Below are 20542 nucleotides of genomic sequence, written 5' to 3'. Positions count from 1 at the left end.
TGTCTGCAGCCGGGCATGGTGAGGTGGTGAGGGGATTTGGAGCAAGGACAATTGTTGCAAACCTGCAAACCTATTCTAAAACTGAGAGCGGGAATAAAGCCAAGCCAGGGACATTTTTCTTCTCTCGCCCTGAATTTGTTTGGAACTTTGTGAGAAAAATAAGACTTTATTTAAAGAAGATGTGTGTGCTGGAGGTTTTCATATGCAAAAATAGATAAAAGGCTGTGGACTGCGTGGAGACTGGAAACAGGGAGGCGACTGGCGCATGGCTCATTGTTAGCATTTGATCAGGGGGCTGGAATTTGAATTCTGAATTTGTTAGCTTGGTTCATCCCACTCTTAGACCCCATGCCTTCAGGTCTAAGAGTGGGATGAACGATACTATCAAGAACTGGGAAAGTGGTGTTTTTCTGGGAGTCAACCTCCCATAGCAGGGGAAGGGGCAGATGTCATGGGCCTCCGCTTGCCTGCCTGCCTGCAATAGGCCCACATCTTTCTGCAGACAGAGCTCCTCAGAGCATGGGTATGGACGAGGCAGGCATGGCATGAAAAATATTAGCAGAAGCTGGTTCCCAGAGCCCAAGCTAGACCCTGGGGCTCAGGGATGAGATCCTCAGCCAGCTCTAGCTATTGGTCAGAACATAGCAGGAGGCCTGGGAGCCACATCAGCTGTCTTCTGCTAGCCCAAGAAGCTCCCCACCACCCTCTCAGCGGAAACACAAGAGCCCTGTCCCTGGTTGGAAGTGCAGAGCATGGGAAGGCATCTCTCGGAAGAGAGAGCCCTGTGCGTTCAAGAGTACCATCTCAGCGTCGGCTGTGGAGAATGGGCATGACAAGGTGTCCTCATTTTCTCTTCTAAGATATTATTAAGAAAACAGTTTGAATTATAAAAGGAACAGGTGTTCTGTGTAGGATACTTGGGGAAAGTGTTTTTGGAGCATTTCATCACAGCTTCTTCCCAGGCCCACGTCATAGATGTGAAACCCAGGTCCACTCTGGGGGAGCAGGTTGCCCCGAGTCACACAGCGAGAAGCCAGGCACTGCTCTCCTTCTGAGCAGGCTCCTGTGCTCCCGCCTAGCTCAGCATACCCTCTTGATCTGACCACTGAGCCACCTTCTCTTTCCAGGCTCTCATTCCCTGAACTCATGCCCAGAGACCTCTCCTGTTTGAGCAGGCAGGCATCTTACAGTAAAGTGGTATTCCCGGAGAAGGGACCTCTCCCCTTCTCTGCCAGTCTGCTAGCCCTTAGTACACACCGACTGCCTCTCCACGGTGCTGGGCAGTGTGGTGCAGGGAGGCCCCCCTCTTAAATAGCCCCCACCAGCTTTCCCCCATGCACAGCAAGCCTTGCTATTTGCACAGTCAATGGCCCTGGCAAGGCCAAGCCGCTGCTCCTTTCCCGAGAGGCGCTGTGGGCACTGTTTGTGTTTCGGTCTCTATAGACTCAGCATTCACACTTGAAGAGGGTGAGACAATGACCCCAGCAGCTGTTTGCAGACTGCCGGCTGGGAGGCTGCCGGGAGAGTTGGGCCAGCCAGGGTTTGGGCACCCCGCACCTGGGTGCATTCTCAGGCAGCCACAACCAACCCAGTGGGAATGGTGGGGGCATTGGGATGCAGATAGCCTAATCCAAGCCACCTGATGGCTGCCACCTGTACCCCCAGCTTCCGTGGCCAAGCTTTCCACTAGCCATGCAGTCCCCAAGGGCTTAGGAGAAAGAGGAGGGGCCTGGCTCCTGTGGAAGCAGCCATTTCTTGCCCGAGGGCAGGAAGAGGCAGAACACTAGTCCAGACAGAGGAACATGGGAAGCTTCCCCAGGAGCCTGCCCAGGTAGAAGAAGGACACAGTGCTTACAAGGAGATTTTTGAATGTTGTCTTATGTGATTGAACAAATATTTATAGAATATTTACTATGCACCAAGTATTAAGGGAGGGAGGCAAGTCACTATGCTGGATCTTGAGGAGCTTACAGTGTGCCAAGGAAGGAAGGGTCTGCACACAAATAATTGTCACACAGGTCAAGTAGAAGTACCCAGGACAGAAGAGAAATTAACCAGAGCCACCCAGCCCTAGAAAGGGCCATCGGGGAAGGGAACGCGCTCCATCCACAGTCATCTGGAGAATTCAGGCAGAGGTTGGTTGGAAGCTGTCGACAGGGTCTCAAGAAGGGATTCCTTTGTGGCACAGAAAGGTATACAGCTGACGGCTGAGATCACCACCCACCTCCGGATCTTCTAACCTCGAGTCTCCCTGTTTGCTACTCAGGAAATTCAAGGCAGAAAAAGTTGAGAAGGGAAGTTGAGAGTGTCAGGTTCTCGGCTGCTGGCCTTAATTCCACGGTAAATAGAGCTGCTCTCACACCTTCACCCTCACCACTCCCCTGGGAGCAGGGTGCCAGGAAGGTTAGGCTAGAGTAAGCCCTGGTCTCCCCTGGAGCCGGAATGCTCCTAATCGAGTTAAAACGAGCCCTCCCTCTACAAGCAGGGGCAGACCCCTCTGAACCGGGACTTGGTCAGCCCTCTGCACAGCTCTAACTTCTAATCATTGTCATAAACGGGATGGAAGCAGCTGCTCACTCCAGTCTATTATCAGCTTGGTTGGAGACAGAGAAATTTAAATGACAGTAAGATGCTTAGCAAAGAAACGAAAGTCGAAAGTCGGTGTTAAAAATAAAGAAAACAAGACAGCTTGTTTCATCGAAATAGAAGGGTTATTAAACAGCCTTGAATTAATCAGTGATCTGCCAGGGTTGGAAATTGAAGAGCAGCAGGGCCAGGGTAGCTGGGAGAATGTGAGTGGGGGAGAGAAAGACGGCAGTAGGAGCTGCCTGTGCTCTGGGATCAGCCGCAGGGGCTGTGGAAATGGTCTTCAGAGGAGCAGTGGGCAGCTAGTTCTCTACCCCACAGAAAACAGCAGGTTAGTTAGGGAGGGGACTTCGGCACCCCAGCCTCTCTGCCTACAAAGTCCTGCTTCTGGACTCTTTCCATCTGCCACCACCAGGGCCACGCGGGGGCCAGCTCCAGCCCTCAGCCCTTCCCCAGCCTTCCCCAGCCCTCCTTCCCACCAGCCAGGTCTGGATGGGAGCCAAATGGCAGTTGGTGGCTGGCCACAAGCTTCCAGCACCAGGCCTTTTCCTCTTTCACAGGGATCCCCAAGGACTCAACTCTGAGTTGAGCTCCTAATACCCTGCCCCGTTCCCAAAGAGTGGTAATGGTATATCCCTGAGTGTGGGCAGCGTTGCCTCCTGGAGGCAGGGAGGAACCGCTGGAGTAAGTGATCTCTCCTTGGGCATACCAAGTGGTGGCACCTACAGACCCAGGCCACAGAGAAGTAGGGTGACGTGTTTGACTCCAGGAGCCTATATCCAAGTCTAGTTCCCCATGTGGGACCTTGGACAAAATACTTCACCTCCAATACATGCAAGTCTTCCCACCTGTGAAATGGCGATGCTGATGCTAATCTGTCCCTCACAGGCTTGCGTGAGGGGTACATTAATGAGGTAACAGACACGAAATTCTTAGTGAACAGTAAAACTTAGTCACGGCACACATACTACTTTATATTACAGTGGGGTCCCTTGGGACCTCAGAACAAACCATCACAGGAGAAGTTTTGCAGGGGGCATGGAATGGGTCTGGGAGCAAAGCTAACTCGCTCACACCTTGGCAGGGGGAGGGGAGGAGACCGGGCCACATGTCTGGGTGCACATGAGCACCCATCCCGTCCCATCCATGTGTGCAGCATGCTGGATCTTGATTCAATCATTCCAGGAGCATGCTTTGCTCTTTGACCTCAGCATTCTTTCTCCTCAGCCCCCCTCCCTCCTGCGTCCCTCCTGGCTGTTTACCCCTTTCCAGACTCTTCTCTCACACCCCATTCATCACAGGGCCAGATTCTCACTCAGGAAGCTCTTTTCATCTCTCTGCCCCAGGTCTCCGTGCTGCACTGGCCTGCCTGCCTGCCTTCCCCCTGCTCTCCCTCCAGCACATTCTTCTCCCTGCGTCAGCCTCAGATAATTGCTCCCTTCACTTTCCCTCCGCAGTGGGGCTGGGGTCCTCGACATCTGGTTGATAGGGCCTCAAGGGTCTCAAAAGTCTCTTCTCTGCACGCTCACCCAGGGGCCGATGCCACCCAGGTGTTAAGTGTCCCCCAGTTGAGTGGAGTGTGCGTGCATCTTGGCACAGACAAGTCCCTTACGTGGACAGACTTCCGCCCCTCTGCCCGGAATGCCTACCACTTCCCAGTCTGCACATGTCCCTTTTATCCAGCTCCCCAGCGCTTCCCCTGCTAGCTAGAGTGTGTGACTATGAGCTCGCCTGTTACTTAAGAGAGGCTGCCTGACAGCTGAGGATCTTTCTGCAGGAGCTCAAAGTTTCAGACAAAGAGAGACAAATAATAGAAACTGAAGGTGGGAAGGCACAGGGTAGGGACGCAGCCTGCTTAAAAAGCTTCCTCATAAAAAGGGAGTTACAGCTTTTTATTCAGAGTCTCGGCTGTCAGTTCAGGAAAGCACAGGAGAGAAGGAGAAGCAGGGACGGATAAAGGAGAGGAATTTCTTCCAACTCAATGGCCAGACCAGTATGAATACAGACCAAGGGATATGGATCTCTAGCCTATGAAACTTTTCAGCATCTCCTCCTCCTCCCACGGGAAGGCTTTCCTCTCCTTCTTTCCTGCCAAGGGTTCCTGGATGAACCCACCAAGAGCAGAACAAGTGACCATTCAATCACCCTCAAGGCTATGAGAGTTGTTGGGTGGTAATCTGGGCAGTGTGGGGCCAAAGGGACTAGGGAAAGAGGCTACTGGGGACCAGCTGCACCCAGTGCCTTCTCGGCCTCTCTTAGGAGCTGGGAGTTGGGGAACGTGGTGACACAGAATCACCCCTCACCTGGGTGAAACTGGCTCAGCCTTTGTTGCCATCACACAGGGCAGCTGTGACTGCCAAGGAGATGATGCCCTTGTACACTGTTTCTCCAGAAAACAGAAACTCGAGTAATCGGTGTTTATTCCGAGCTGTAGAGTTTACAGAAACATTTCACAACCATTGTCTTGTTGCTTCTCACCTCAACCCTGCGAGGCATCCTTTTATAGCTGAGAAAACAGGTTCTGAAAGGTTAAAAAGCATGACCAAGGTCATCAACCTACGTGATGGAGCAAGATTAAGCCCAGGTCTGTCTCCAAAGCCCTTAGTCTCTCCTGTGCACCCACTGCCTGGGTACATGCACCACAGTGAGTCTGACCTCCTTGTAGATAAGCCCTGTTCTGAAACCTTTCTGGGGAATCTCACCCTCCCCCACTTTGCTCGTGATCGCTTCATGTCATCAGTTGACCATTTATTATTATGTACTTTTAGGTGATCTATGATGTTATATGATTTGTGGCTTTGGAGCTCTCTTGCCAAAACTTTGGAGCTCTCCCGCATGAAACTTGGCTGTATTGGGCATTCTTCAAAGGCTGAGCTGATATCTTCCTGTTCTTCCCCATCCATCATCCCACTTCGTCCACCTAGCCAATGATACTGCTCTCTACCTAGTGGATTCAAGAGGAGTGCCAAAAGATCAGTTATGACAAATCAGGGAGCCAAGTGTGGTCATTCAAACCATGTCTTAGGTCAGGCTAGTAGTTATGATAAGGCAGTGAGCATCCCTGTCTCCCTTTTCTGCTTTCCGTGGTTCAGACCAAGCACAGACTGAGTGAAAAGCACTGGGCTAGTCCCTGCCCTCTAAGAGCTTCCAATTTAATGGAGAGCTAGGACATAGTCACATAACATATGAGAGCCAACACTGCAATGCAGTATGTGCTAAAATGGCACTTTCTAATTGACTTTTAAGGAGAGATGGGTGATTGGAAGCAGGGAGGCCCTAGAGTCTTTAGGAGGCTTTGAAGAATGGATTGGGTTGAGTAGGCAAAGCAGAAGGTAAAGATAGATGTTCCGGAGAGGGGACCACAGAGGTAAAATTGTGCAGGGTGTTCTGGGGACTCAACAAATGAGCTGGTGTGTTGGGACTTGGAGAGAGAGAAAGGGAAGCCGGACAAAGACAGGAGAGCCAGCGGGTTTGGGAAGGACATGAACCTGGGTGCTTAGGAGTCCATCCTGGAATCCGTCTGGGCAGCAGAAGGTGTTTCCCTGGGTAGATATCACACTCTGGCCATGTGCCTGCCAAAAGCAGACAAGGGATCTGAGGCACAAGGAATGAAGCCGTCCAGGCACATGTGGCAGGAAATGTACAGCTGCCAATGGCTTTCACCAGCGTGTCTCTCAGCTGAGCATCCCTGCGACAGTCTTACACGGACCATTTTCGGGGAGGCAACACCAGACTCGCTGATCAAGGGGCCCACTCTTTTGAACTTTGGGGAACCCCAACTTCTGGAAATGGACAGTGTTAAAAAAATGTACCTTGCTCTGGCACTAAAAGCCGCTTTCCCTGATGTGAGGATGAACAGCATGATGGGTTGTGCTCCTTGTCCCTAGATTGTTTCAGTGGCCGGCCATGGGAGCCAGTGGAAGCAGAACAGCACAGGGTTTGCAAGGGAAATAGGAAGGGTTCTCACCTAGGGACTCCTGGAGGCCATTACCATTTTTCTTCAAGAGGAGAAAGACAGGGAGAGCTTCAGGGAAAAGTAAGTGAGGTCTGGGGCTGGTCCGCTGCCTGAGGGCTGAGATGAGTGCCTGATGTTTGGTTTGAATTTTCCTCCCCTCCCCCCCTTTATTTTCCTCCTTTAACCTCCCACTGCTTGTGAACTGAAGCTGTGTCATTATTCTTTGAAAACATTAGGGTGGTTAATGGCAGCATAATATGCCATTATGTGGAGTAACTGTAATTTATTTAACGATTTACTTGGGCGCTTTTCTACCCTGTGGTCTGCTCTCCTGCCGGTTCTGCCTCAGATTCCCTGGCTCTGCCGTGGACAGTAAGGACAAGCGAGAAGGCAGGAGATGCATCTCCAGGATCCTTGGAGAGGTCATTTGGACTTTCTCTGAAAGGTGACTGCCAGCTAGCAACCCTCTTGCCACGAAACACCCTTGGATTACACCTGGTAACACAGAACTCAGCCCACACGGCGCACGCCCCCAGGCTTACTCCGTTACCAAAATGGGAGCCTCCAGTTTTGACCTTTAAAATAACATACTTGCCAAGTCTTACTTAACATTCTAGTGAGTCTTTCCAGACCAGAGATAAGAGGGTTTGGTTGGAAAATAAATGCTGAGTATCAGGGCAATGTGGAATAGTAGGGGCAGCACGGGCACTGGGAGGTCTTGTGTCCCAGCGGAACGATACTGGTCCAATTGTCAACCTTCCTGAGACTCCGCTTTCCTATCTGTGACGTGGGGAGAGGAATACTCATCTTGCAAGATGATCACAACATCTCTCCTTGCATATGCACAGTGAGCCATGTAGCAGGCAATTAATAATAATAGCTGTCCCTCCTTATTTATTATTTTTGTTATAGAAAGACGCATGAAAATTGCTGTTGTTATGCGTCTCACGGCCCTATGAGCTCTCCTGGCATGAATTTGGACTCGACTTAGCAAAGCCAAATACCCCCACTTTTATTCTTTTGCCTGATTTTGAGGGAGCCTGAGAATTCCTTTTCCTGTTCTTTAAATCCCATCATGCCTCCCAATAGCAACCCCCCTCCCAGGATGGTTTAAGTAGGGTCCAGCTCAGAGTCAGGGGAGAAGTGGGGTGACTTTTCTGAGCCCTCTGTAGTGCTCAGAGCAGGCTCCCTCCCGGGGCCCACTGCTCTTAACCTGCAGAAATTCTTTCCACCCTGGGGTGAGGTGGCCGTGGCAAGGCGCCCCTTCTCCCTGGCCGTCCTCCACAGGGGGTTGAAGAGAGCAGAGCCCAAGGAAAGGGAAGGGGGCAGGGTGGTGGGGAAGGCAGCTGCTTGAAATTGATTGTTCCTGTAGTTTAGTTTATACCCTGGGCTCTCTCAGCACTGCCCGGGTGGCGACCTTTAGATAATAAAGGGAATTCTGGGAGATTTCTGACAGGCCCATGACATATGGGCAGGTCTGCAGGGTCAGGCATGTATCTCCCTGCTCCTGGCCCCAGGGTAATGAATCTTGTTTTGACTTTGCAAAGCCAACCGGGCCAGTGCCCCCTCCCCTGCACCACCCCTCAAGTGAGTGCGTGTCTTTGGAACCCTTCATAATTCAGGGAGACAACTCCAAACTTTTACAGCCTGTGAGGGGAAAGGACAAACACTGGATGTTTTGCTAAGGCCCTGTGAGAGCCGGTGTGGCTTCCAGAGCTCAATCAGAGCCCACTGGGAGATCTGGAAGGAAAAAAAAGTAACAGAAAGCCCTCCCCAGCATGAAAAGGCTGTGGTCCCAGGCAGGCAGGAGCAGTAGCTGGGGTGGGACTGGAAGGACATTGCTCTATGGGACTCACAAAAAACATCCATATGGTTCTTGAGTCTGGGAAGTGACACATGGACTCTTCTGATCAGGAGCAGAAGAACAGGACAGGGGAGGCGAAAAGGCAAGAACCACTCTGTGGGAAAATGCCCAATCCTAATCCCATGGGGATAAAGCCAGGAGAGGCAAAGCAAGCAGGTTCTCGGGCTGAGGTGCTCGGCTGGTGGAGGAGGAAGCCTGCATGCTGCCCTGGTTCTCACAGAGACAGTGAGACATCTACCTCTCTAAGTGTCTGGGCCCCGGGCTGGCTCATGCCCACCCCCTCGGCACAAGCAGGCGTGCTTAGACGTGCCTGCGCACACACCTCTTTTCTCTAAAAGAGCAATCCTTGAGCCAAGATGCTAGAGAATGTTACTCCTCCATGCCCTGTTAATCTCTAGGGCTGCTGTAACAAAGTACCACCGACGGGTGGCTTAAATAAGAGAAATGTATTGTCTCACAGTTCTGCAGGCAAGAAGTCAAGGTATCGGCAGGGGTGGCTCCACCCGAGGGCTAGGAAGGAAGGGTCCATCCCAGACTTCTCTCCTGGGCTTGTAAGTGGCCATCCTCTCCCTGTGTCTCTTTGCATCTTTTTCTCTCTGTGACTGTCTATTTCTGTGTCCAAATTTCCTTTTTTATAAGGACAAGTCATTTGGATTATGGCCCACCCTAATGACTTCATTTTCACTTGATTCCCTCTTTAAACCCATATCTCCAAAACAGTTGCATTCTGAGGTCCTGGAGGTCAGGACTTCCACTTATGAATTGGGGGAACACATTTGAACCCATAACACTTACTATCCTGCCTTTCTTGCCAGCTCCCAGCCCCTGCATATCACCCCATGTCTGCCCACTGTGTGTCTGAGAAGTAGAGTCCGTCGCTGTCCTGGGCCTGTGTGGGTTCAAGGGCTGGTTTCCAGAGCAGAGAGCCACACGCAGCTCCAACCACACCGCCCTCACTGCTTTGCCGCCTGGAACGTGGGCTCTTCCCTCACTGCGGAGCTGGACAGTTAGGCCTCTCTGAGTTTCCTTTTTTCCCTTACTCCTTGGAGAGAGGGTCTGGTTTACCCACTTGTAAAAGGGATTGCGTGTAGAGATAAGCAGGGGATCTCTCTTCTCACAGTGAAAAAAGGCAACGGGATAGAAATGGTCACCAAGAGTTGTGTTGACATGTGCCGGGGGTCCACAGTCTCATCTGGCTCCCCTTCTCAGGAGAAGGGTGCCAAGGGGGCACAGAGGCAGCCCGTTTTCTTCTGCCTCCCCTTACCTTCCTTCTCTCTCCCTCTGGGGCAAGGTGCAGCCACTCAGCTTCACGTAAAAGCACAGAGTCTGGGGGAAAAATGACATTCGATTAATGAAGCAAACGCAGTTGGTATAGCAGTGACATCTAAACTGTTCCTTTGGTTCCTGTTATTTTCTGTAGGAAATTCTCCTCTCCCCAGCCCACCCTCTCTTCCCTTTAAATCGTGTGCATAAAATACGCTAATAACAATCTTCGGTGTCTGTGCATGAGTGACAGCTGAAATAAGAAAAAGACTAATCGTACCTCCTGCAGCCCTGTCACATGGAGATTAAATGAGTCTCTCTCCCTCTCCCTGCTCCCCACCCCTCTCCCCCACTCTCTCCTCTCTCTCATGGTCTCTTCTCAGTGAGCATCGTGGGCATTTGAATAATAATATTATAGACGCCATCAGGGTGACAGTGGGGAAAAAATCAGCTCAAACCCATGATTATTCCTTCAATCTAATAATTATTTAAATACCAGATAACTCCTTTCACTCTAATTGAGGCCTTTCAGCTGCCGGCATTCCCCGGGGCCTCCGCGTTCCGTTTGCCCTCTCGCTCACCTTGTGCTACCAACGTGCCTGGACTACCTCCGAGGTCGGTGTTAGACAGTGACGCTTGGAATGTTTGCATGTACAACCACGCAAATGACATTATGTCAGGTCCTTCAGGGTCATTCCACCCACAGGGGACAAGCTGGGGCCCCATAATCTCTCATTTAGACATTTTATCCTCATAGGCATCTTAAAGCAACATAAGCCTTCTGAAGTCATTGGGACCAGTCCTGTGCCTGTGGGTAAACTTACTCCCAGACACCTGTCAGGAACATTCTCTGTTGGAAAATTCCATGATCTGCTTGGCAGTATGCCCCAGGGATCCTCTCCAGGACATCCCCCTTAATATCTAACTTTAGTCCCTTCTGCTGCAGTTCTAACTCTTTGGGGAGAAGAGGCTTCCTGTGCTTAGCCTCCATCTGACCTGCCTGTGAGGCTGCCTATAACCCAAAGGGATGAGGCACAGGACACCACAGCTCCCCAGTCACAGCATACATTTCATTCCTGTGTGCGATTTCTGCCTGGGCCTAGAGTACGTCACAGGGGGTCATTCTCCCCAACACAGAGGGAGCCAATGGAGAGCATCTCTCTCCCTCCCTCTGCCCCTTAGTTCTGCATGCACCTCTTTAGGTTCGCCCCGTGCACCGCTTCCCCAACCAGGCCTGGAGCCAGACTCACTTCTGCCCATCGCGGCCCACCGCCTCCCAAGGCACCTTCTTCTCCCCCAGCAGGCAGCCTTGAGGCAGAACATCACTGACTGTCAGGATCCTTTTACCTGTGACTAAGGAAGCACGAGTCTCTCCACAGAGTTCCCATTACAGCCTGTCCCTGACTCATTTTGGGTTAGCTTGGACAATTTGTTTCCCTCCCATAGGTTTTTGTTTCTTCATCTAAAAATAGGTCATGAGTTGGAGTAATCTTATAATCTCAGCACTGGCCCTGAATTGCTGCTTTAACGACGCTGCTAATTGGAAAGGAGAGCTGCAGGAGAGGTTGGACTTCCCACTGCCCTGGGAGAGGGAGGAGAGTGGGGAGAATTTCTAGTGCAGCTGCTCACCCCTTCCATGACGTCACAGTCCTCACCACCATGCCTGCTTTTCCTCTGTCACCGTCTGGCTCCTTGGGATCCTGGCCGTGTGTGCCACTTACTAGGTGCACTCCTAATAGGTTCCTGTTACTGTTGTTGTTATGAAAGATATCCTAGCCAGGATGCTGCTGGCAATGGTGATGGTGATGAAGGTGGTGATGGCCAGGACAGAATGGAGATAGTGCTGATGGTGGAACTACAGGTGGGTCCAAGGTTGTGCGATCTACTATCATCAACTTTGACTCAGTTGGCCAAATCATATCCCAACTCCTCTTCCTACTGGCTCCTTTCGCAAGAAGAAAGGCCAAGTGAAAGCATGAGTGCCGGCATCTCCTGAAGAATGCCATAGAGCAGATCAGCAGGGTGGAGAGAATCCTGCACTGAGCTGAACTGGAAATGCCTGGTTGTCATTTCCTCCCTGCTTTGCCACTGACGCCCACAGCAGCTGATCAGGAAGGTATTAGATGCCTCCACTCGCTGTCACCCACACCTGCCTCCTGAATCCTGATCAGGAGATGGTGTCACCATGCCCTCCAAATAAAATATTTAGTGACACTGCTTCCCAAACAGACAAGTGTGGCCTCCGCTTGGCATCGGAAGAGCTTGGAGTAAGATGTCCTGGGAGGCTCCTCTGATACGGCAAGCGTCCCAGAGCCACGTGTCCCAGTTTGAGCCTTGGGGTGAGGGAGAGGGAAGCTGGTAAGAGAATGGTGACTAGGCAAGCTTTGGCTCTTGAGAAAGTCATGTGACAAAGTGACTTCACCAACTAGACAGAGAGAGGAGAAGTGGCAGGAAAACGGAGGCATCTTTAAATGGAAACTCCTGCGGCTGACACCAGCAGAAAATCAGAATTAGGAGAAAACGATAGGTGTGCAAGGTCATAGGCATTTGTTCACTGGCTTCTAGCAAATCGAGGATGGGTAATTCGTTCTAAGACAGATCATGGAATGGATGGAAATGAAGAGCAAGAAATATTGACAAATAAATTACTACTAGTAAAGACTATGCATGGTAAACACTTAAAGTGGGCCAGGCATTGTTTTAAGTGCTTTATATGTATTAAGTGACTTCTCCATAATAATCCTAGGAGGCAGATGCTTGTACTAATCCCACTTTATGTAGATAGATAGCATCACAGTGTGGTTAAGGACCTTGACCAATTTTACACAGCTGTCTAAGCATCTAAGTTCAGAGTCAAAGCATTTAACCATTGCACTACCCAGCTTCTCATCACAGGTGCAAAGGCGGGTGCTCGTCCCCACCAAGGGTGTTGCTCTGAACTCGGATAGGAGACTTGATCCTTGCTAGCTGGGCCCTGCTTTGGAACAGCTACTTAGTTACGTCAGCCTTGGCATGGAAAGGCAGAAACTCTCAACTCGCTGTTGAAGTCAATTGTCCTTGTGAAAGCCACACTCCTAAGATAGAGTGTGAGCCTTCCCTGCCACCCCTGCACTGCAGGAGACCATGCTGCCTCTTGACTCCACTCTGCCAGTGCCTGCTACTCCCAGATGGGCGGCCCTTGAGCCCCACGGAATGAATTTGCTTGGCTGGTCACCAAAAGCTGTCTGTCTCAAAGTGGATGTTGATTGAGGAGTAAGAGGCAAATAGCCCTACTGTAGTGATCTGTTGAGAATTCCTGACCTAACCAGGCAGGGTGGAAGAATGTCAGCATCTATCTCAGCCACAGACTTTAGGAACTGAAGGAAGCAAGCCTCAAGGTATTGTTTCATCTGAAAGAATTTCTTACAAACTGGCTAATTCAAACACCCTTTATTTTAAAGTCAAGAAATAAGCTCAGGGAAATGCTAGCGTAGTCTAAAGCCATATGACTCATGGCTGACAGAGGCAGAATTTGAATCAAAGTCTCCTAAGTCCCTTACTCTTTCTCCTGCCCCATGACTTCGTGCCTTCTAGCTACTAGACCAATTTTCCAATTCATACTTCAACTCTCAAGATCCTTCACCTCTGCCACATTCCCTGCAGGTGGTGGAGAGACTATGTTGGGACTTGTGCAGTAGTATGATAGGGAAGGTCACCTCAGATCTATTCTCTTTCCTTTGACACATGCTTCCCAAGTTGAACCCCTTCACTGGGTCAGGGCAAGCTGCGGATCAAAGCTCTTCCCACAATATTCATTCCCAAGAAAAGGAAGAATATGAGCAAAAAGAGAAGTCAAGAGCTCTGGCAGGATTCCTGAAGTGCAGTTTCCTGGGGAGGCGTCAGTGAAAATAGTAACTAGCAGAAGCTAGAGCATTCACTATGTGCCAGCCACCAGGCTAAGAGGTTTCCCTGCATTATCTCACTTACTCTCAGGACAACCAGAGAAGTCGGTACTGCAATTATCCCCTTTCTACCAAAAAGGGAGATGAGACTTGACTTGCCCACAGTCCCACATTTATTTCCAAACTCTGCCTAACAACAAAGCCACTTACTGATCAAACTAATCTCAGGGGGATGTTGGGTAGGGAGGTGAGGTGACTGATCTTAACCTCACATCGTGTCCTTTGATGTTATCTCTGCTACCAGGACCTTCTTCCTGTAGCCACAGGCTAAACATATAAATGCATAACTGTTGTGGAGAAGACAGGAGTGTGCTGTCCACAAATGCAGTGCCAGTGTCTCAGAGCGCACTTTCTACAAGGCAGAACCCTAGCACAGCATGGTGACAGTTATATTCCTCCTCGTGGCTCCTTGTGGAACATACTGCCCTCCACCAGCTGAGCCAGGGGCATGCCCAGAATGGTCTCTTGTAGTTCCCTGTCCAGCTGGGGAAAGTAAGGATTCTGTTATTTCCTCTTTGCAGCTCCTCATGAGGAATTCACGTCCTGCTACCGGCCCCAGGACATAGCTAAAAATAACTTGGTTTCAAACCGAAAGCTCCGTCTGTCTGTCGAGGCTCTGCGGTGGATGCCGGCGTGGGGCCGGAAGGGCCGTGCTGGAGTCCCTGAGGTCAGCCGGGGCCCTGTGCTGTTGCCTTCCTCTTTCCAAGGAAGCCTGGGCTTCTGAGTCACCTCAGACCTCCCGGTGCAGCTTGGTTGGAGGGGAGCGGTCAGGTAGGGCCTGCCTCTGGCACTCAGGGTTGAAGTGGAGGAAGGGAAGTTTCTAAAGATACGGAGCCAAAAACAGTGCGGATTCCCAATGTGGCGTCTGTTCTGGTTCTAACCCTGTCCAGCCAGACTGGAGGGGAGAAGGAGACGATGAGGCCCTGCTAAGCTGCCTTGGAGCCAGTTCTCCATCCTTGGACAGGGTGTGTCCACCCCTGTTGCCTCGCTGCCCAGAGCTGTCTGGACTTGTCGGAGAAGGGTGCCGGGCAATTTATCTTGCAGGAGAAAAGATTTTTCTGCGAGACGGCTCTCAGTCTCCTCCTGCTACTGCTACCTGCTGCCGTCACTGTGCCATTCCACACAAGTCAGGAGCAGCGCTCTCAGAGGGAGGGGACAGGCGCCTCTATCACACCCTTGGCCCTGGCAAACCAGAAGCTCTCCGCAGGAGCCACATTTTGCTCCTCTGGGCAGCTTCCTTGGAAAACAGAGAAGCTGTAGGGCCTGGGCATCTGAAGCGGGAGGGAAGGAGCAAAGGAATCAGGGCAGGAGAGCAGGCTGGACAGGGCAGAGCAGGATGAGGCCAACAAGGGCTGCGGGGGAGGGGTGACTTCATGGAGCTTAAAAAAATCACTAGGCTCCAGCAGTAGCCAGAATGAGACAGACCCTCAACTTGCCTCTCCCCACGTTTTCTAAACCCAGAACCTGTGTCCAGGTGGCTGAAGCTGGACTCAGATGGCCAGTCCCCCTTGGCGAGGAGGCCAGTCCCACTTCTGCAAAGAAGCAGAAGTTGAAGTAATGTCCCCAGGACCTGGCAGCCTCCTCCCTGGGAAGCCGGGAGGAGACTGGTATCCTTCTGTCCCAGGGAACAGTGGGTGGGAGGTGTCTACCCATCTCCCTGGGGCTGTTCAGGCTTCTGAATGGCCCGGCTGATGATCACAGCCCTATTGGCCACAGTGTGTCTCTCTTTTCTAACAAGCGGTAACGGCTGACATCATTGAGTCCTCTTTCTGGAGAGGGTGAGGCTGAAGTCCTTTCCTGGGGACCACAGAGCTTGAGAAAGTAAGGAAACGCAGCTGCGTGAGGGGATAGCATTTTGAAACAAAAAGGAATTTTATTTGAAATATCAGACTCTGGGGGTTGTTTTAAAAAACAGGCGATTTTCATTTGACTGGGAGAGGACAGAAGTGACTCCTGGGTAGGAAAGACTTGCCTTACCCCTGATCAGGGGATCAACTGGCAGGGTGAACTTAAACAGTCTTTTAACCTCTCTGAGAGAGAAAAACAATGTTTTAAGAGGACAGAAATAGAGATGCTTTGTAAAGTAAAAGGAGGGAATTTACAGCGTAAAGCTGGAGACCAAAATAGATAATAGGATTCCTTGAGCAACTCCAAGAGGGAGAAAGTGTGTTAAAAATAGAAAAACTGAAATACAGAAGGAAGAGACTCACAGAGCTAGCCAGGCCTGGGACTCCGGGTCAAGCAATTCAATTCGCTCCTCTCAGGACTATTTTCCATCTGACCTCCCTGCCTTGTGTTTTCCAGAACCATGTGAGGGCCAACGCAGGAAGGCAGCGTGGATGAGCACTCAGCGGATCTGCCTCCTCGTCTTTGCCCCTCTCAGCATGGAACAGAGGAGGCCCTGGCCATGGGCCACAGAGGTTGACAGCTGGTCTGTGGTCTTGCTCTCAGTGGTCTGGGTGCTGCTGGCCCGCCCGGCAGCCGGCATGGCTCAGTTCAGCACCTTCCACTCTGAGAACCGAGACTGGACATTCAACCACTTGACCGTCCACCGAGGGACAGGGTCAGTGTACGTGGGGGCCATCAACCGGGTCTACAAGCTGACAGGCAATCTGACCATCCAGGTGGCTCACAAGACTGGGCCGGAAGAGGACAACAAGTCTTGTTACCCGCCCCTCATTGTGCAGCCCTGCAGTGAGGTCCTCACCCTCACCAACAACGTCAACAAGCTGCTCATCATTGACTACCCTGAGAACCGCCTGCTGGCCTGTGGGAGCCTCTACCAGGGAGTCTGCAAGCTGCTGCGGCTGGATGACCTCTTCATCCTGGTGGAGCCGTCCCACAAGAAGGAGCACTACCTGTCCAGCGTTAATAAGACGGGGACAATGTATGGGGTGATCGTGCGCTCTGAGGGGCAGGATGGCAAGCTCTTCATTGGCACTGCCGTGGATGGAAAGCAGGATTACTTTCCCACTTTGTCCAGCAGGAAGCTGCCCCGTGACCCCGAGTCCTCCGCCATGCTTGACTATGAGCTGCACAGTGATTTTGTCTCCTCCCTCATCAAGATCCCCTCGGACACCCTGGCTCTGGTCTCCCACTTTGACATCTTCTACATCTATGGCTTTGCCAGCGGAGGCTTTGTCTACTTCCTCACTGTTCAGCCCGAGACCCCCGAGGGTGTGGCCATCAACTCGGCCGGAGACCTCTTCTACACCTCGCGCATCGTGAGGCTCTGCAAGGATGACCCCAAGTTCCACTCCTATGTGTCCCTGCCTTTCGGTTGCACCCGGGCTGGGGTGGAGTACCGCCTCCTGCAGGCTGCTTACCTGGCCAAGCCCGGGGACTCCCTGGCCCAGGCCTTCAATATCAGCAGCCAGGATGATGTGCTCTTTGCCATCTTCTCCAAAGGGCAGAAGCAGTACCACCACCCACCTGACGACTCTGCCCTCTGTGCCTTCCCCATCCGAGCCATCAACTTACAGATCAAGTACCGCCTGCAGTCCTGCTACCAGGGCGAGGGCAACCTGGAGCTCAACTGGCTGCTGGGGAAGGACGTCCAGTGCACCAAGGCGGTAAGGAGGTGCTCGCTGCACTCTACTCCTGATCTAGAGTTCGGGCTCCAACTCTCCGTCTTGTGCCCCATTGCACACCCTGTTCCTGGACCACCAAGGGCCAGATATAAGAGAGGTTTTCAGGTTCACGTTATCAGGTGGTAACCAATAACACAGAGTCTGGCATATACCAGACATTCAGGTGTGTCTGTGGATCCACTGAGTCATTCCAAATATAGTGGACCCTTGAACAATGAGGGTCAGGTTCCTGACCCCCCGTGTAGACAAAAATCCACTTATAGCTCGTGACTCCCCCAAAACTTAATTAATAGCCTGCTGTTGACTGGAAGCCTTACTTCTAACATAAATAGTCAGTTAACATCTATTTTGTATGTTATATTTATTACATACTGTATTCCTACAACAAAGTAAGCTAGAGAAAAGAAATGTTACTAAGAAATGCATAAGGAAGAGAAAATACAATTACAGTATTTATTGAAAACAACTGTGTGTAAGTAGACCTGCACAGTTCAGATCTGTGTTGTTCAGGGTTTAACATACATACATCAAGTGTCTACACCACACCAGGCGCTGCCGCTTCAGCGGTGACCCACACAACAAAGCCCCTCCACTCTCATGGAGCTTTCATTAGTGAAGCAAGACAAATAAATACATAAAATATGTAGCCTCTCGAATGGTAATGATTGCTGCAGAGAAAAATAAAACAGAGAAAGGGAAGAGGCAGTACCTGACAGGGCTGATTCATTGAGAAAGCAGCCTTTGGACAAAGACTGAGAAAGGTAAGGAAGTGAGCCATGTGGGGACCCGGGGAAAACATTCCATAGACAGGGAGCGGCAAGGGCGAAGATTTCAGGGCATGCCTGGTGTGTGCGAGGAGCAGCAAGGAGGCCACTGCAGCTGGATTGGAGCATGTGGGAGAAGGAGAGGGAGGAGATGAGGCCAGTCAGAGGCAACAGGGACCAGACAGTGTCCATGTAGTGCCTTGTAGGCCACCGTGAAGCCAAGTTGGGGTGTTGATTAGGCAGGCTGATATGGAAGCCGGGAGAGAGGGAAGGGAGTTAAGTTGACTGGTAGATTACAAACTGGGGGAACATAATCAGGTGTTTGGGTAAAGGCAAAAGAGAAGAGGAAAGGGAACTCAGGATCCAGACCAGAGGACAGCAGAGATAAGAAAATTGGTGGTGAGCACTGTCCTGACGGAGGGTCAAGTTGCTGCCATCTAAGTGGTCACCATGACACACCCATCCAGTATCCATCCACCCATCTATCTTCCACCTGCCTACCCACCCCTTATCCATGTATTCATCCATCTCTTCCATTTGTTACCAGCCACCAGCCTATTCCTCCATCTATTCAAAAAGAGAGTATCAAAGATCTTCCATGTGCCCAGCACAGTACCAGATGTAAACATAAAAAGACAAGATCACTACTCTCACATATTTCATAATCTAGTTGGGGGTGGGTGGAGAGAGAGAGAGAGAAATATCTCATGGAATAATATAGTCTGGGCTTTAGAGACAAAGACCACAGTTCCAATTTCATCTGTGCTGCTTTCTGGCTTCCGAAGTAATTTAACATTTTTATTTCTACATTACCATCTGTGAAATGGGAATTATAATGCCTACCTTATGGGGTGACCAAGTGAGATAATATATGAGCACATTTGAACCCTGCCTGGCCTGTGGGGTGTACCATTATTAGCTAACTGTTAAGCCACGTGAAAAATGTTAAGGACGATTTCTGTGCAAAGTGCTGTTGACTCTGGATCTGCAGCCTGAGGAAATGTCTGAGATGAAGGGACCCATATGGCTGCCTTCTGAGTACCTGAAACTGCAAGTGCCTGCTCTTGAGACCAAAAAACACTTCTTAAAGCAAGGAAGCAGATGCCTCTTTCTTCTATGCTTCTGGTTCCACTGTCATTTGCTTGGTATGATAGGATATTGCTTCTGGTTCCACTGTCATTTGCTTGGTATGATAGGATATTGGTTAAGGCTATAGGCTTTGAAGTCCAACAGATTTATAGTTAAAGATCAGTTCTACCTCTTAAAACTGTATGACTTTGCACAAGCTGTGCACCTGGTCTAAACTATAATTTTTCATCTTTAAAATAGAGCTAATAGCACTCTGTTTTATGGCTCTTATGAAGATCAAATAGAAAAATGTATATAAAGTGCTTAGCATAATACCTGGCACATAATAAGCATTCAATAAATTGCAGCTGTAATTATTAATATTAATCATAATAACAACCAGTTATTTGCTGTTATTTCACTTTTGTAAAATGAAGAGGTTGAGCTAGATAATCTCCAGGTTTTTATGGCACTAAAACTCTGTAACCTATGGCTCCAACCAATCAGGAGAAATGCAGAGGAAAGGAAAGGGTTAACCCCACTGGCAGTGTCCCGACTGGTTCCTATTGCCCAGAGGGGAGCTTGTCAGGAGGAAACTGCTGATTCCTGCCTGCTTCTGAGCCAGAGAGAAGAGGAAGCTGACACCCTTCTCTGGCTCCAGTGACTTGCAGAGAGACAAGCCTGGGCTAATGACCAAAGAGCAGCAAAGGCCCTGGGACAGAGGTGACAGCAGGTGAGACCAGGACCTCAGAGAAAACAGCCCCTTATCACCATCCCCAACCTTCCTTCCCTCAGCATCACACTCTTCCAGTGCAGCCTTTACCCAGTGAGAAGGGGTGCTATGGGAGGGGCCCCTCATAATCCAAGGAGCCCCAGGCGAGGATCCAGAAGCGTTTGGTGGCCTTAGACAGGGCTAAGCGTTGGTGAGAGAAGCTGTGGTCCCAGGGCTTAATTTTGACATGATCTTTGGACAAACATGGAACATTCAGATGAAGGATTTAATCTTTCCTAAAAGGGAGTAGGAAGGGGGCTATCATTCATTAAATAGCAGCTATGTATTAAAGACTGTTCTGGGAATTTATTTTATGTTTTTATTGTTTATGCTATTATAGATGTCCCTTGATCCTCCGTATGACTCTATGAAGCAAGGATTATCATCCCCATTTGACAGATGGAAAAACAAAGGCTCATAAAAACAATATAGCTTCAATCCACACAAATATAAATGATAAAACAAGGATCTGAATTCAGTTCAGCCCATACAACTTCTGAGTCTGTTGGTAATGGGGACGAAAACAGCACCAGGTTTTAGCAGAGAATTAAATGGGACTTTGGATCAGCAACCTCAGTGCTTGAGTTCTGGCTAAGAAAGAATTCAGAGTTGAGACTGAAACTATAAGAGAAAGTTTATTTAGAAAGTCACAGAGGTAGAAGAAGTCAGCTGTAGAAGAAATGGGCTCAGGGAACCAGTTACAGAGGCAAAAGAAGGGCTCTTGGAGCTTAGGAGCGAG

General features: G+C 50.3%; 1 protein-coding gene and 1 long non-coding RNA gene across 2 annotated transcripts in view; one reads left to right on the top strand and one right to left on the bottom strand.

Moving 5' to 3' along the window:
- Positions 1–20542, top strand: part of PLXNA2 (plexin A2) — a 211449-nt gene that overhangs the window by 8999 nt on the left and 181908 nt on the right. Inside the window, exon 2 of the mRNA XM_028530930.2 lies at positions 15914–17181. Coding sequence (XP_028386731.1) covers positions 15949–17181 — 1233 coding nt within the window. The 5' untranslated portion in view covers positions 15914–15948. The remainder of the gene's footprint in view (positions 1–15913; positions 17182–20542) is intronic.
- Positions 1747–17169, bottom strand: LOC118498127. The gene is made up of 3 exons (XR_004900649.1): positions 17090–17169; positions 9475–9731; positions 1747–5107 (listed from the first exon to the last, which is right to left on the bottom strand). It is a non-coding gene; the product is annotated as an uncharacterized LOC118498127 (long non-coding RNA).

This window comes from Phyllostomus discolor, chromosome 14, assembly GCF_004126475.2.
Source record: "Phyllostomus discolor isolate MPI-MPIP mPhyDis1 chromosome 14, mPhyDis1.pri.v3, whole genome shotgun sequence".
In the NCBI taxonomy this organism is placed as follows: Eukaryota; Metazoa; Chordata; class Mammalia; order Chiroptera; family Phyllostomidae; genus Phyllostomus; species Phyllostomus discolor.
This window is presented reverse-complemented; position numbering and strand designations above follow the sequence as displayed.